The sequence below is a fragment of the Catharus ustulatus genome, chromosome 5 (assembly GCF_009819885.2).
Source record: "Catharus ustulatus isolate bCatUst1 chromosome 5, bCatUst1.pri.v2, whole genome shotgun sequence".
Taxonomy (NCBI): domain Eukaryota; kingdom Metazoa; phylum Chordata; class Aves; order Passeriformes; family Turdidae; genus Catharus; species Catharus ustulatus.
The window spans coordinates 21,597,697-21,615,288 of record NC_046225.1 but is presented as its reverse complement, the minus strand read 5'-3'; the positions used below and the strand labels follow the sequence as shown (position 1 = coordinate 21,615,288).

The 17,592-nt window shown below is 37.5% G+C and overlaps 1 protein-coding gene across 4 annotated transcripts in view; it reads right to left on the bottom strand.

The window, feature by feature from the left end:
* Positions 1 to 17,592, bottom strand: part of RAP1GDS1 (Rap1 GTPase-GDP dissociation stimulator 1) — a 96,478-nt gene that overhangs the window by 16,897 nt on the left and 61,989 nt on the right. For 3 of the 4 annotated variants that reach the window (XM_033059838.2, XM_033059836.2, XM_033059837.2), the window contains 3 exons: positions 12,472 to 12,618; positions 4,536 to 4,664; positions 1,137 to 1,262 (listed from right to left, as the gene is read on the bottom strand). In XM_033059838.2, the coding sequence (XP_032915729.1) occupies positions 1,137 to 1,262; positions 4,536 to 4,664; positions 12,472 to 12,618 (402 nt within the window). The remainder of the gene's footprint in view (positions 1 to 1,136; positions 1,263 to 4,535; positions 4,665 to 12,471; positions 12,619 to 17,592) is intronic. The other variant, XM_033059839.2, reaches the window with a different exon arrangement.

Below are 17,592 nucleotides of genomic sequence, written 5' to 3'. Positions count from 1 at the left end.
TAAGAAAAAACAAGCATTTTAATTGTTATATGTCAAATACAGAAAAAGTTCAACCCTATTTTGCCAGTCTCTGAGGATGGAACTGTCTTAGAGCAAACTGTAAATTATTATATAATAAATTCTATATTTTGGAAAAAATGTGCATTTTTAGAACTGAAAAAGGGAATTGATTTCCATGTCACTTAAAATAAGAGTCAAAATAACTTTTTAAATTGAAGTGAAATTTTATCCTTAGACTTTGTAAAACAGACGCACACAGAGTGTGTATACACAACAGAGTAGAATGAAAAATACATTTGAGTTTGCAGTTGTATCTAACAATCTATTAAATTAAAAAAAGCTTTAATGCTGAGATGATTAAAAACAAGGTTAGAGAGCCATCAAATACTGTGATGTCTTCCCTACACAAACCTGCTTCCCACATCAGTCCAGCTCCACCTGGTAACTCATTTCTTCATTTCCATTAAGACAGATGATGCATTGTACAACCACCTTTGTCTGATCCTTTGTTTCTCTGGGAGGAACATCCCAGAGGAGTGATCATGGCAGCACATCAATTCCTGCTCTGGCTTTAACAGTGATTCAAACTCCCAGGGGCTGCCTGGGGCTATGTAAGATACACCACCAAACACTCAAATTAAATTCATATGATCTCTCAATGAACAGTAAGGGCAGAGTGCCCAGCCCTTGGTCTGCAATTGACATGCTCTAGCAAAAATAATGTTATAGGAAATGGAACTGCCAGTGGCTCTGCGATTCTGGGAAATGATGTACTGGTGCTCCAATGGTCTGTGAACACTTGAGCCAATGTTTGCAGACAAATGTTGTGAAGCTCTCTAAAAAGCAGCTTTTGATATTCCCACTGTGGGCACAGGGCAATAAAATATAATACAATCGTATACAGAGAGAATCAGCAATGGAATTAGCATCAACAATGTGCTGGCTCTTGTCATATGCTCAACAATTAAGACCTATTCACTTTTCATGAAACTACAATCACAAGGATCACAGCCATGGTGGCTTCAGAACGACACAGCCCATTACTCTGCATTTAGTGCCTGAAAAAGACACTGATATACTGAAATAAAAAATATACATAAGAGAATGAGTAAAAGAGTAAGAAAAAAAATTCTCACCATTTTCTGCTAGGGGGGCCAAAACTTCAAAAATCATCTCTTTTTTATCATGCTCTATTTGCTTCTTGAACAGTTTCACAAGTTCTTCAGCAATGTTTGTGTAGGCAAACTGTTCCTTACTTGACTCTGTGAAGCAAAAGGAGAAATTCAGAATAAAGTAAACAAACAACATCAAAAGGTAGAACTACTTTTTCTCTTTGTTACCAGCTTTATTCAATAAGATGACCAACTGCTCTTCACAGACAAGAGCAACAGACCCATGCTTGTAACAAAATGAAAAGATAAATGTCTAAGACTTTATATGTGCTGACCTGAATTAGTTACGGTTAAGGCTGTTTAAAATATATAAATACAGTAATTTCACGATTATAAGCCACACCATTTTGACTAAAATTTTGGTCCAAACCCGAAGTGCGCCTTATAATCAAGTGTGGCTTATATATGGACAAAGAACAAAAAGTTGCTGGTTTAGTTTGGAGGACAGGTGTCTGCTGAGCCTCTCTTTGAAATGGAGAATGTAAACCCCCTCCCTCCAAATTATTATAATTTTGAAATCAAGGGGCTTTCAGGCAAAAATATGGAAATTAGGAATAACAGTTCTTTATTAGGGAAATTAAAATAGAAATACAGTACTACCAAGAAACAAACTCCAAACCCTGACAAAGTCAGAGTACAACCTGACACCCTGTCAGGCAGGGTGTTGGTAGCAATCCCATTAAATGGTGGCTGCATCCTCCTGCAGTGACAGATGCGATTCAGTTGAAGCAGTGCTCCTGCAGAAGGTGCAGTTTCCCTCTGGAGCTCCAGTGGTGATGTGGAGAAATCCGGTTTTCCAGTGGAGAAAGGGGCTATCTTAGTGTCCCAAAAACTCTGTTTTTATCTTGGTAAGAAATGTTGGGCTCTTCCCCCTGGCTGGAGCAACTTCCAATGGGATTAAGTAATTTTATCAGTCCCACAGTGGGACTCAATGGGCCCTTAGCAGAAAATGACTCGCTGGAGGAAGGATGGGTTGTGAAAAGATAAAGAACAATGCCCTGCCTGGTTTTAATGGATGGCCCATTAGCAGAATATCTCCCATGGAGATAAGGATCACTGCCCCCACCCTCAACAGATGGTGATAGAATAGATACCTTTTATCACACCCTGTATTGTAACGTGCGGCTTATATATAGACAAAGAACGAAAAGTTGCTGACACCCGGAAGTGTGGCTTATAATCGTGAAATTACTGTATATGATTCAAGGCTGTTGGGTCTGGTTTTGCCCAACAAAATGTGAGGTAGCTATAGAAACAGTACAAAAATAAGTCTTTGATTTCCCTTATGTTAACAGAAAGAAGAGCAGGTCATATACTGAATTTTCTATGGGAGAGATGAAGATTTGCATCAAATTCTTTAATATTTACTAATTAATATTGGTTAATATTATTAATATAATAATATTATATATAATATTATATATTATAATAATATATATTCATTAATATTTACTATATTAATATTGGTTTCACGATGGTGATGTTTATTTTGAAATCTGTGGCTGGCTATGGCTGGGCCATCTCACACTGCACAGATACAGTGTAAAGCAGTTTTACAGCTGGGTGAGATTCCTACAAGATTAGCCAGCAGATCTTCAAATGTACATTCAACAAAAGCATCTCTTATTCCATTGCCTCTATCATATTCCTCCCCACTGACATTATTACAAGGGATGCAGTTGGTAGGGTTGGTGCTCTGCATTCTCCAGTTGCCACCTCCTGAGGGCCATCTGTATTTGGAAAACCTTCCAGCACCTTTGCTATTGCTCTGGTAGATGCTTAGGGATTACTTTACTGTAGAATTGATACCAAGGACTTGGAAAAAGCATGAACTGCAGTCCTAGACACTTCTGTGCACATCTCATTATTGTTTTCTCTCACTATGCATGGTTTCATAGTATATTCTATGTGGATTTTTGATCTTTCCAGTGTTTTACCATTTCATCACTGGTTTGTGCCCTGCTTTGACACAGAATAAGTAATATAATGTTTTTCAAGGGATCTGTGCAATGCTGTTGTCTTGTAAGTGATGAAAAATGACAGATCTCACAAAAAAAATCCCTGAAGTTATAAGGCAAAAATAAAATAATATAGTTGCAATGTGGTTGACTACTGCTTAAGAGAGAATAAAGTATTAAAAAGTAAATTAATTTTGGACCAGTCATAAAGAAGGAGCACCTTTTCAGTGTTTATGAACTGAAAGGGAAGCAGCTGCTGTAAAGTTTCTTTCCCACAGTTCTCATTACTTAACAAGACAGAGCTAGATCTTTCCAAAGAGGGAAAGGAAACTCTCACTGAGTTCTCAGTGAGGCTAGCATTTATTATATTTAATATCATTATGGTTTTGGTTGCATTTAAGCACTAGAACTTTCAGTGTATGACTCTTACACTTTCTGCTGTGCAGACAGTACATAGTGCCCATCTTGAACCCCTCTGATTTGTAAATCTCTTTAGTGCTACCTTGATGGCTTTTTCTGTTGCTGATTTGTTAAGAATTATCTGCTGTAAATAAATGTATTCTGTGTGTGACCAGACTAAACTAGGTAACGTGACACTTTCTCTGGCCTTGAAATCTATGAATTCAGGCCACCAAATACTATAAACTCAGACATATATTTTTCTGATTTTGAACTGCTGAATGTTCTTAGATGATATCATAAGTGCTATGTATTATTGACTCCAGTGCAAAAAAACCCCAACTCATAAAAACAGAATTTCATCAAATAGGTTAGCAAAAGAAAAACAATATAAAGCATAAATGTTAATAAAACACTGGCCTTAACAACACATGGTTGCATTCCAATGAAAACTGATTTGCTTGGATCAAATAAGAGCCACAAACTTCAATTTAAATGAAGTTGCAACTAAAATTAACATTATTCATGATTTATACATGGAGGTATTTAAACTAGAATATGTTAAAATTCTGCGCCTAAAGTAATATGCAGATTAGTGAACTATGCTCGTCTCAGTTTCATTCTGAGATTTCCATGAACCAAATTTAATCTTGATAAAACTTTGTGGAGTTACACCAGGATACAATATTTTTATTATTAATAAATAATTCACATTAAGTAGCAGTGCTATGGAAATACTGTTTAGATTATTTAAAACATGCTTAGTTGCACTGAAGCACAGCAACATAAAACATGAGGTTGAATTAAGTACCCAAATAAATTTCAGTTACTGAAGAGGAGGGAAAAAAAGAAGAGACAACTATATATTCTACAGAAAATAAGCAAAAATTTCTTGTCTATTATTGTTGACTAACAAAAGGACTGGAACGAGCTTTTATTAGTCTTTAACTAAGACTTAACATTAGGAAAACTGGATGCAAATTTGAGATAAGTATTGTGGACTTACCAAGTTCTGCTAAATTGCCAAATGCAACAAGGCACATTTCTGTCAGAGCTGCATTTTGGCAATGAATACCCAACAATTTCACTAACGTAGGAATAACACCCATATTGATAAGCTGTGACTGCAAGGTATCTACATAAAAAGAGAGGACAACAGTGAGTTAGCATTTCTCTTCATAGTACTGTTCTTTTAACGAAAAAAGCAATTTTCACACAAAGCAACTTCTAGACTAAGCAGCATTAATATGTCTGTCTCCTCTACTCTTCAGACTAGGATTTGGTCCAGATTTGAGATATGGACTCGTAATTCTCCTTGTCCCTGGCAATGTAATGTATTCCCAGAAATATTCCTTTCTGATCTGGTCATAGGGTATAGCGAATTACGCAGCTACTGACAATTTTGTTTTTATCAGGTTCCTAATACATGTCAGGTTTGATTCTGGGCTCACTGAGACTAGCTGACTGAAATTGACCTGAACTAGGACAGTGAAACAATTATTTATTTGAAAGCTTTTTCTATATACTCTTTTTAAAATTAAAGATCAAAACTGGAAAATTAAAATTAGAATGAATATAAACTGGCACTGAAATAAACATGAAAAATTTTATAAACACAGGAAGTCACAATGTACATTATGAAGAGCTTGAGAAAAAAGAAAGTTTAATAAAGACAAAAAATGGAAGGTTTAAGGAAAGTCCTTAGAAAGCATTCTCATAATTTCTTGCATAGGATGAAAGTTTATAGTATTTACAAGTAAGAAAAGCATTGTTCCTAGGTGTCTGCAAATAGAAAGATGCTTTGATGGTTAGGCAGAAACATGATTGGTTTAAAGGATTATTTATAACAGTATTTCCTCTTACACATTTTACCTATAACATAGCAAAGAAGAAAAACATTGTTTCACAGTTGAATAGAATGAAGCAGACATAAACACACCAGATGTTATTTAGTAATTTTCCTAAGCATCTTTTTTCCTTTGTTTCTAAAGCATTTCAACTATGTTTAAATGTTATGGACTCAAAAAAAAAAAAAAAAAAAAAGGACCCAAAGGCCAGTGAAGACAAGAGAATTGTATTACTTTATTTAGCTTTTGGTCAAGCCCTACTGGGGAATTCTGGGATAGGTTTGTTAGTTTTTTCATTGGTATGTTTGTTGTTTTTTAGTGTGGTTTTCTTGTTAAGGAATTCATTCTAGGCAACTGAAATTAGTTGGAGTTCTTATATCTGTGGCATCAGAGCCATAAAAAAATTGCACATTTTTACAGGGAGATAAAAACATATGACATCTGAAGTTCAGCAAATTTAGAATCATCTCATGTTCTCGAAAAACTCTTTGCCTTCAAAATTCTGGCAAGCATGTTTGAAATTTTCTTATAATGAAAATTATGATACAATTCCAGAATGTTTAGCTCATTTGCATTCAGTATAAAATCCTTTGATAATAATTATGAATTTGGTATACCAAGTAAGTAAATGGCATGTTTATTAGAGGTTATTGGGGATGAGCAGGAATCCTTATGGCTTGACATCTTTAATAAAACTGTATTACTTACCAGTAACTGAATTTCCTGTTTTGGGGGGAGGGATTACCTCTTCCACAGATTCATGGTCTTTAGTGAAATTTATGAGAACGCCATGTCAGACACCAAAGAGCTGTTGAAGTTGTCAAATTTCAGGTAAGTACAAATTGTACTAGCGCATGCATTGAATGCCATTTTACCCCTGGTGGATGTGTGAGTCACTACTACACCCTCCTACTTTATTCCAAATTGACTAGAAAAATTCTGTCTTTCAATAGGAAAACTGGGGAGAGAGGGAGGGAGATGAAAGGTTTCTACAGAGAAAATTGCTGTAGGAGAACTCAAGTTACTGGTAAATAATCTGGTTTTGTCCTTGGTTTGTGATTGTCCCCTGCAAACACTTAAAAATGCTGAAGGAAAACTAGTTGTCATGGAGAGTGGGAGAACAAAGACACAAACCACAAATGCCATAGAAAATTATTTGGAAGAAAATTGCTTTGTTACCAGACTATACCTTTAGTCACTCTAAAAATCGCTTTATCCAACTGTAATGGATAAAGAAACAAACTCTGTGGACTTCGTTCCATCATCAGAAGCATAAACTCTCCATTTCGAGCAGGCTTTTTCTTTCTGCTGTATCTTTCTTAATACAAAATACATAAAAAGCATGGAGGGAAGCCACATAATCTTTGAAAGGAAATAGGAGTCTTAAGAGCCTGATAGAAAGATATATCATTGTTCAAGAGAGCCAGAGTGCACTGACTAAAGGACCTCTAGAATTTCCAAGGTAAAAAAATGAAAAAAAACCCCATACACTAAGAAAGAACAACTGTATTGGGTTAAAAGTCAGGTGGTACACCAGACTCCATAACAGTTTGATTCTCCCAGAGTAGAAGGACAACACCTGAGTACAGGAAATATCTACAGTGGTTAAGAATGGCATTACAAGAATTGACAATAAGGTAAACATTGCTTTAAGAGCAGTAAGTGTTAATTTAAAATTTATAAATTTTCTCATTTGACAAAGACAGGGCAACCCTGTGAGTCCCAAAGCTGCACAGGAAGCAAGACCTTTGAAAATAAAAGGCTGCCAGCAGCTATCTGGTATGCTTAAGCCTGGACTTGCCATACAAATTCTGGACCTGACATTTACATCTGTCATTATCACCAACAGGACGCTCTTTCTCTAGCAAAGTCTATTAAGCATTTTAAGAGAAAACTATCAGGCATCTCACTGGTTTAGAGACCTACAGCTCTTTTTAGTTCAGATAAATTAAAAACATCGAAGTGGTTCAGTCTCAGCTGAAGGGACTGCCACAGTTCTCTCTCTTGCCCTAGGAAAACCTCAAACTGTGTAACGTGGACTAAGTGTTTATCTTGCCTTTCACTGCAGGAAGTGCTAATGCCCTACCAGAGCAGGAGACAATTTTGGGGAAACATGCATCCATCCTACAATCAGTTGCCTGACACAGGACCAAAGTGAGCCGCGACGCCAGGCAACGTTGTGTTTCAGTATGAAACAGCACTTCTACCCACTTCCTAAGCAGAACTTTATGCATAGAGAGCAGGAAGCATGAAAAACTGAATGCCTCTTCTGAATTTATGACTTAAAACCACAATTTACACTGCCATCACATGTTGCACTATGCCTGTGTGTTCTTTTGGGGTGACAAGCACTGACAGTGATGCTGTACAGATGCATATACAGGTAGATAAAAGGCAATCAATACATGCGCCAGCACAAAGAATTACCTACCTAAAACTTGAATTTCAATGGCTCCATGTCCTTCGGTGACACACATGGAAACTCCAAAGAGTAAGATCTGAGGAGAATATCCCAAATTGAGAACTTTATTGGGGACATTTTAATTAAAAATGCTGCTTTAGGCTAATTCATGATTTTGGAAAGAATTTCAGAAAACAACTCATCATTTGAGTCCCATCAATATAATGCTGAAGGAGTAGTACTTTTGTACAAATTGATGGCATAATTTCATACTCTAGAGAAACCTGCTTGCAATCCCCACAGCTATGTTAAATCATGACAGAACATAAAAGTGATTGCATTGATTGTCTCACTATGGTAAGAAACATACTTTTTTTCTGCTTTTACACACTTTAGGTTACTTTGCAATGAAATATATTTAGATCTCAAAAGCATGCTAGGCATCTCTAGCTGTGATGTAAATGAAACAAAACCCATGACAAGCATGAAAATTAGCAAAGGTAAGTCTTAGGAGGAAGCATTACTGAAATATTGCTGTCAGACCATAATAATGGTGTCAAATCTCCCTTTAATTTCTTCTATATTTACATAGCTTCTGCAGAGGGTCAACAGTGCACATCAAACCTCAACATTCTTTCCAATTGCTAAGAGTTTTGTGAGAATAAGAAAGACTCAGCAGTTGTATGATTTAACAGCAGGATGTCACATTTTATGAAGGTGCTGAAGGAAAGACAATCTTGACAGAATGAAGTTTGCTGTGAAATGAAATTAGGCAGCAATCTATAAATGTAATTATTTTTATCTACATATATAAGCTCATATATATATAAATGTATGTATACATACACACACGTATACTGTATCCAGTTAACTTCTCCAGTTTGACTATCTAATAAGCCAGTTGGCCTAGTTCTTTCATAATTTCTGCATTTCTTTAAAAAGCCTTCATGGTTTGTTTTAGAGATCTCAAGATACAATTTGTTACCTTATGGACTGATCCCATTAACTTGCAAATAGTCTTGGCTCACAGGATTATGGGATCTGCAGAATAACCACTCACATTTCTAACTCTTTCACATGAGTGTTTGCAAATGATTTTTAGTTTTATTAGATTATTTATTAGTTTTCCCGCCTTTATCCAAGCCTGCTTTGCTTCTTGCTCTCAAGCAGATTAATGGCTAACGGAAGCTAATAAATGAAAGCAGGGATGAGCTATTTGTGTCTGATTGAACTTGGGTAGTAAAATACAATTATGGCAAGAGGGCTGAGATAAGCTGGGCTGAAGGCAAAGGGATGTTTTCCATCAGAAAAAAAACCCTCTTATTTCTAGCAGTGCAATTAAATATCAACACTTTTTTTTTAAAAGCTTAAAAGAACTGCAAGAAATGCCAAAGTTTGAGTTTGTTGTCTTAACAATTGTAGTTGCTAATGAAATTATAAGATACCAAGGAAGCAAAGAAAGAATTGAGAGACAGTAAGCAAAAATAATTCCTGAATACAAGCAGATGACACAAGAACCTTGTAAAAGGAATCCTATTTTTAAAGCTTAGACAGCACTGTTATGACTGGAGTTACAATTGTAAGCCGAGTATTCAGAATCAGGATGAGATACAAGAATGGCCATTAATTTGTTCTGTTTAGGAAAAGAAAGTCTTACTCGTAGCTGCTCCTTAGTTGCCTTTTTGGTAAAACTCATGTGTGATAAATCCCTCAAAGTACTCAAGACTGTGTAAAAAAAAAATAAGGCAGTTGATAGTTACAAATAATGAAGTAGTAGTTATTGGAAGAAGAGGGCAATTAGCTGACTGAGAATGACAAACTAGAATCAAATTAAAAAATATACATACTCTTTTGCTCATAAAATATTGATGATTAGAAAATATTAGGGTGTTCACAGATAATTAGATGCAACTAAGAACCAACTGTACTGTAAGGTCCTTATCTGGATAGCTAGTACAAATTAAAAGTGTGCAAGTTGTTAAGAGCAGTTAAAGGAATCCTCCAAGTCCCCACCTGTAACTTTTAACACAGCATGCCAAGCTAGAAAAGATTATAGGAACATGAAAAGAGAATGCAGAAGTGCTATTTCAAAGACCGAAACACTTCCTCCTTACCTAATATCTTCCCTTTTATTTTTGTCCAATTGGTTTCCATAACTACAGACAAAGAAATCTGTGACTCTAGGCTGCAATCCCATACTGCTCATCCTTCAGCAAAACCAATGCAGTGTTTCATCTTCTTTGTAAGTAACTGGGATCAAACCTTTGCAAGTAAATCCCAAAAATGGTATTCACTAAGCTGTGAGCACAATTAACTGTCAGGCAATCTCAGTTTTGATGTTTAACAGGCCAGCAAAGAACTGCATTTAGTCAGAGTATTAGTCACCTGCTGCTGCAATGCATGGAAGTAGTGGTTGTCACAGGCTCCTAGTTGACATTGACTGCTGTCCTGAAAATTTACAATAGCCCACAGGTGATATTTTTAGATCAGCTCACAATTACAGTCCAATTGTACTTGTGACTCTTAAAACTGGCAAGACAACTACCTGTTTCTCCATTCACATGCTACAGGTATGGTCACTGAATTTTCTTCTAAAATTTTAGTACTTTAAATCACTTTTTAAAAAATATTGATTTGGCATATTATTTGGCAACCATTAGTTCAGTGGTTGCCCCAGTCAGTGAGCAAATTCACAATGGAACTAGAGGACACAAATCTTACACAACCTACCCATGAATGCTGGCCCAAACATGAGCTGGGTTCCTACAAAAGGGATCCTTCCTTATGGAGAGAACCAAGCATGTGGGTTAAGGTGGAGGTTTGGTAAGCCCCCAGCACTCCCCCCTAATGTGATGGTGAGCACGGCTGGTGAGCACACTGAACCAAGAGCTTGGAATACTCCAGCATTTCTCACTTTCGACACTGCTTCAGTGGCTCCTGTGAATAGTGTGTGTGAGATGAAAGATGTCCTCTAGCAGAGAGGAGAGCAGCTAGTGAATCCTCCTGGCTGTCACTGAACCACACAACTGCTTTATTGATTGCATCAGAATAAGCTAGCTTACTAGATGGAATGAGTCATTTATTCAATGTTCCTAACAGTTAAGCTGTTCAGATGCTGCTTGTTTGGGAGATTTATCTCATAATTAGTTTTCCTAGAGAAGATCTGCTGGGAGCTCAGTCATTGAAGCAAAACTGGTAACAGTATCTCTGCACATTGCTTTTGGATTTGTCTGTCTTGAGCTACCAATATATGGTATGCTTTTTAGTACTAATTAACACAGAGCATTCTGGTAGCTCAGAGGCGAGAATATCTATTTGTTCCAAACATTGTAACAAAGAAAAGTACTGAGTAAACCCTATGAAATACAATAAATGTAATACTCATGCAAAGTGGTCAAGGAAAACAGTTTCTGGAAACAATATGAAATGAAGGAACCAGAAAGTTGCTACTTAGAGACAATAGAAGAAGCGCTGTAAACAAGAATTCTTAGATAATACAGAGAAAAGAGGAGGAAAAAACCCAATGTAACAACAAGCGAGAGAGATGAGACACATACAACAGTTATATTTGGAGCTGGATGAGTAACACAAAAAGCTGAGATCTCCAGAGAGATGACACAGAAAACACACATGGAAAGTATGCTGGAAGAGATGATAAAGCAGATTAAAAATGTATACAATAAAGCCTAAGGACCATCCTGAAAAGTGGAAAAGTTTTGGGGACATAAGATTGGAAAGTGAGTTGCAGCAAGAGCTATCACTCAAGAAATGGTGAGTAACTAATAAAGAAGATATTTTTTCCTAAGAAGAAACATTGCAATTCAGGAAATGGGCATGACTGAAGACAATGTAATTACTAACTGTATCTGTGCCACTGCAAGTCAGGAGAACATTCTCTCTGTAACTTTCCTAATGTATTCCAATTTTCTTACATTTTGAAAACTTGAAAATGTGTGAAACTTGAAAATGCTGTAAATATATTTTGGCACATTAAAACACTTGTGTGTAGAAACAAGCTAGGTACTAGTTTGCACAACTAATGTAGAATGCTATTGTGTTGCTCTCAGTGGTCAAGTTTTTCTCATTTAACACATTCTCATGTTTTTGTCCCAGTCTCTAAACATCTCCAGTTAATGGTATAATGAACATAAACTTATAATTTTTAGACACAGAACAGTGTTGAACATACCTATAAATGATTTCCCATTTATCTTAGAACAATGTAACATAGGGTTTTATGTACATTCCACAAGGAGAAATAATATTAACTTTGGCATACATACCCTTAAATAATTAACAACACTGCATGTCTGCAACAAATTAGTCTTATGATGTTATTTGATACTAAGGAGAAAGAAAGGACTTAATGTAGCTTTCTAAATACCTTCTGTAAGTCTGTATGATACATCTTTAAGCTTTGCTTTTAGACAAAGAAGTAAATTCCAGATGCTGATCTTAAAACTCTACACAATTTATGTCATATGGAATTGTGTCAGGAATATATCTAGAATTTCTGGGAACATAATTTTACTGAAACAGAAAATTATATGTCTGAATTGAGGTCCCTGATCTCTTCAGAATAGCTTAGTGTTAAGCATCCACAATGTAAACCTACAGATGATTTTAACTTTTTATCTTTTTTTGTTGGGGTTGTTCTCCTGGTAGACATAAAGCAAATTTTTGGTGTTGTTTACCATTCTCATTGCTATAGTTCATCAGCATGCCACAAAAGACAGTCAAGAGCTTCTCACTGGCTGGATCTGTTTTACTGCACAGTGACCTTAAATGGTCTACTACAATATGTGCACCACCTGCTTGGTCAACTGCGTTCCTGCCCTCATCTGTAAAACAAAGAGTTACATTAAAAAAAATGAAACCAAACCCCCACCGTTGAATCCCGAACGTAACAGTAATCATACAAAATTAAGCTTTTAAACAGAGTGAAGTCATTCCTCCAGTGTTGTCAAATTCATCTAGAGAGATGCTTGAGGGTCAGTATTTAGTGCAACAGAGCTAGGAAAGTGAAAACACCTACAACAAAAAGGATTAACCACCTGGCACTAATACCTTTGTAAGGAAGTTCAGTGTTTGAGGCAGAGCTGCTGGAGCTGATAAATAATATTCTGAAGATGCACTGAGTTTTGCCAGAGGGAGGTTCTGAGCACTTGACATAGCTTAGTCCATATACAGGTAATTTACTGTTGCTGTTACGCAGATCAAGAAATTGAAATACAGAAAATAAACTGCTTTGATTACTTAAAAACAAAAAGGGGAATAATGGATAAAACAGACAGAGGTGCCAGTTCCCAGTGGCAACTGTTTATGCACTCCCTCTGCCACACAGCATGTTCTCTGCACTTCTACAGCTGAAATTTAATACTACTGTCACATACTTTTTGTATGGCTAAAAGAAAAATTTACTCTGCACCGATAAAAGACTAGGCTGAAGGGCTGTAAATAACACATCATAATCTCTGTATGGAACTCTTCCTATATAACAAATCAGATTTGATACAACAGTGTAGGAATAAAGGAAAAATAGGCCTTCTATTACAGTAATCATCAATACTACTTCCTTCCACAGCAGTAAGCAATAGACAACAGTCAATAAACTAAATTCCAAGCCTTCTAAATGGAGAGATTGCATTGTAAGCTACCACTAGAACCAGCTCAAAAATCTGGATGAAAACAAAACCTTGGCAGCAAAGGAGGAAGGAATCATTGAAGTTTTGCAATGTAAGAAAAAACCCCCAAACCCTCCCAATTTCTTCATCGCCCCAAAGCAAATCTCCTCATTTCCTTGTTATTCACCACTGTACCATTCTTCCTCTCTCACCCATCATATGTGCAGGTCAAGCAACCAAGTTTTTGTCATTCTGCAACGTATTCAGCATGAAACCCAAGGCTTTACACATTTATAATATGATCTTCCACTGTAAAGTGTTCCAGAGCTCTGCAAAAAGAAGCTTCTAATTCTTGTTAACACTATTCATGAACCATATATATCCCTTCTACTACATATAAAAAACAGGATTCTAAGTATTGCATATAGGGACTTCAGAAAATTTGCCGAATGGAGCTGAAGGAAAGGTAATTCTTGGCAGGACTTAACTTGAAATTATTATCAAAGCAGTAAGAGTTTTGCAGAATAAATTCATTGCCATGACTGTTTTCACCTTGGACAGGATCAGGATATCAAAAAGCTGTGTTTTGCTGCAGGCACGTCTATTTCATTTTGGAAAAGGAGAAACTGTAATCTATTAAATAGTTAAATTCAAAGCAGGACTCTGTGTCAAGGAACAACTATTTAAAAAAGGACAACAGAAAAGAAATTGCTCAGATCTTTGCTGTCAATAACAAATGTAGTTCTAATGCTGAAACAAAAGGAAGTCCTACATCAAAATATAGTGAAACAATATAGTCACGTGTTTAGACTCAGTGCTTACATCCACCAAATCAGCAGAGAATAAAAAGTATTTTGGCTTGGAATATTCTGGCATTCTGCTTCGTATATCTTCTTCAGTATTTTTTTACTAGTAAATTTATGCAAATATATGATTTTGCATTTAACTCATCTGTTCTGTGTCAAAATAGGTGTCCAAAATGAAACTGAATCACTGATTCTGAATCAGATGGACTGACTGCGGTCCTCAAATTACTATCATGCAATTTAAATCAAAAAACAAAGACGACAAATTCAGATAAGAATCACATGACAAGCTCAACCCTGTGTCTTAATGAACTACATGTAAAATACGTAAACGAAGTATAATAGAAAGGTAGAGTTGGGTGAGTGTTTGGAAGCAAATGTTAAAACAGCAGAAAAAAAAAATTGTTACAAGCTAAGTTCCTTACCTGGATAGAATTTGGCAGAACTCTACTAAAAATTACTGTGTGATAATATTTTACAATGTATTTGAATACTTCATGTATTTGAAGCCTCTCACTTCAAATGACATGACAAAACTCTTATCCACAAAATGTTTTTGTTAGGTAAACAGATAACCAGCTTCTGCTGTACAGAAAGTGAAAGCAAAGCAGGAAGATTCAGAAAAAAATCTCACTCCAAGAAATGTCTGTCTTTATGGTATATTCAAAAAGTTAGGTACAAATGAACCTCAAAAGGTGGCAAGAGCCAGCCTTTGACAGGGTTACATATGCTGGTAGACTTGTAAAGGAGATGCCATAACTGAGTTGGTTGCTCTCCCTCTTTCCCATGCGGGAGTTCACCCTGTGTGGCTGCTTCTCTGCCCCAGGCAGCTGAGTAACATCAGACCTCAGTGAGTGCTATAATCAGGATCTCCTGGTGCTGCCTTCTTGGCCCAAGAGGATTAATTCAGCTCATTAGTGCAGGACCACAAAGAATCCTGTGCCAGATGTAGGAGGAAAACCCTGAAGGTCCTGCATACTCACTGCCAGCACTGCTGTGATGCTCCACTGCACCCCCAAGCAGAAAGCGCAGCCCTGACTCAGAATGCTTCATGTGCGTTTCACCAACTCGGCTCTCACTACTCCTCTGTCGCTAAGGAACAGATTTTGCACACAAGAATACTTATCCAGCTCCAAATCATTTACAGTCAAAACAAGCCCACAGCATGTTGCTGCATCTTGTTCTCAATCCAACTATTACCTTGCAGTTCAGCAGCTCTATGAACTCCCACATTTAACGTGCTTCCAAGCCTCCCAGAAGCTGTGTTGATTTTTTTTCCCTGTGACCTTTTTAAATAAACATTTGCTATTCCTAATGGAACAGTGATTGAATAGTTTAATGAGAGCATTCACATTTCTGCTTAAAAATGCTTCACTGCAGATCACAAAGGGCAATGCTGTTGTATAACTTTAAGTACATGTAATACTGTCTAAAGATGCCAGAAATGAGAACCTAAGAAACCAGATGGATTTTTTCCCCTGTAAAATGTACAGTAAGATTTATTACAGAATGAGTTATTACTTCCCAATGTTCTTTAGCCCAATTCAACACAACTGTCACTAAGAATTAGCACAGTCCCATTTTCTATCTGACTTGCTCAAAGAAGTTTTATGCAAAAAAAAGGGTTTTAAATGGACTATCAAATTACAGTAATTTCACGATTACAAGCCGCACGGACTATAAGCCGCATCTCTGGGTGTTGGCAAATATTTCATTCTTTGTCCATAAATAAGCCGCACTCTGTCATTCGCAGCGAGGACCCGCGTGCAACAAAGTTGCCAAATAATAACAGAACCGCGGCAGGGCGGGGTTTACTGGCTCAGCTAAGGCTGTGCAGGCTCAGCCTGCTCGGGGCTGCCGACGGAGCCAGGTGGCCCAGCTTGGTGGTGCCGCTTGGCGGGGCCGCTTGGGGCCGGCCACCGCTGCCACTGGGCTCAGTTACCCCGGCCTGGCGCTGCCCCGTGGTGGCAGGCAGGGACGGAGCCCCCCCGCACCCGCGGCGGTGGGCAGGGACGGAGCCCCCTCGGCTCCCACGGTGGCGGTGGTGGGCGGGAACGGAGCCTGCCTGCTCCTGCTACGGCAGGCAGGGACAGGAGCCCCCCGCTTACCCCACGGGCCGTGGGGATGGCGGCACGGGGCCCCTGCCTTCCCCCAGGCCGTGGAGAAGGCAGCACGGGGCCCCCCCATCTCTCCCCCGGGCTGCAGGAGAGGAGGGAAGGAGAGAGCTCTCCCGCCTCTCTCCCTGCCCCCCGTGCTGCCTGCAGGGAGCCAGGCTCCACCTGCGGCGCAACAGAGTAACAATTTGTAACAATCGTGAAATGCCGGCTTTTACTGGCAAGTTGCTCGACTCGGCACCGCGGTTTCCACTTCTGGGGGTGGAAATGTCAGAAAATTATTCATATATTATCTGCTCCTGAGTATTAGCCACATTTCTGGTGTGGGAGCCAAATTTTAGTCAAAATGGTGCGGCTTGTATTCGTGAAATAACTGTACTATGACTGCTCACATTGAGACTATGAACAGTCTTGTCAAATCTTCCTGTTGCTCAACCATGCCCAAAGCCAACAACCAAACTTTTTTAAATGTGTAGGGTAATTAGATCTTTACAATGTCATAGAGTAGTTTCAATTTGCTTTTCCCAAGCCATTTGCATCATTTTCCCTTGGGTTTTTGTCCCTAATTCACCAAGCCCTGAAACAAATCATTAAGTCACAAAATGTTAACAAGAAAAAAAATCTAAGTTAGGAAAAAAGGGCTGTGCCATAAAAGAAAGAGATACTGGAAAATATTTGGGCTTAAAAAATATACCCATTTCTCAGATGATCAGCTAGAAAACAATTTAACGGAATTTTTAAAAAATAAGCTTTTGGGAATTACGTATCAGACTTATACTTTGAAATGCTCTAATTTTGTCTTGCATCTGGATACCTAAATTATCCTTTCCCCAATTCATGTTTCGCAAAAGTTTATTGGTATAAATAGTTGCACTGATACAAATGGTGCAAGTCAGTGAGGGAAAGAATCACCTGCATGATCAAGGTCTCTGATTTGCATAAACCAAATTGCCAAGACAGCAAATTTGGGCAACATGGAAAAAATATACTATTTATTTAAAGATTATTTTTAATTGTGCAATGATTAAATCATTTAAGTGACATACTGCCATTTTACTTTAATCACTTCATCGTTATTTCATTTGGATACAATCCTACATTTTTTTAACCAAAATATTGCTTAGATTAGACAGTGCTTTACAGACAACTCTTTCTTGTTTTCCTTAATTAAAAAAGATTAACTAATCTACATTAGCCCAAATCGGGGGGTAGGGGGGACTGTTCTTTCTACATGTTCTACTCTATTTTTTCAATTAGATCCTCTTTGCAAG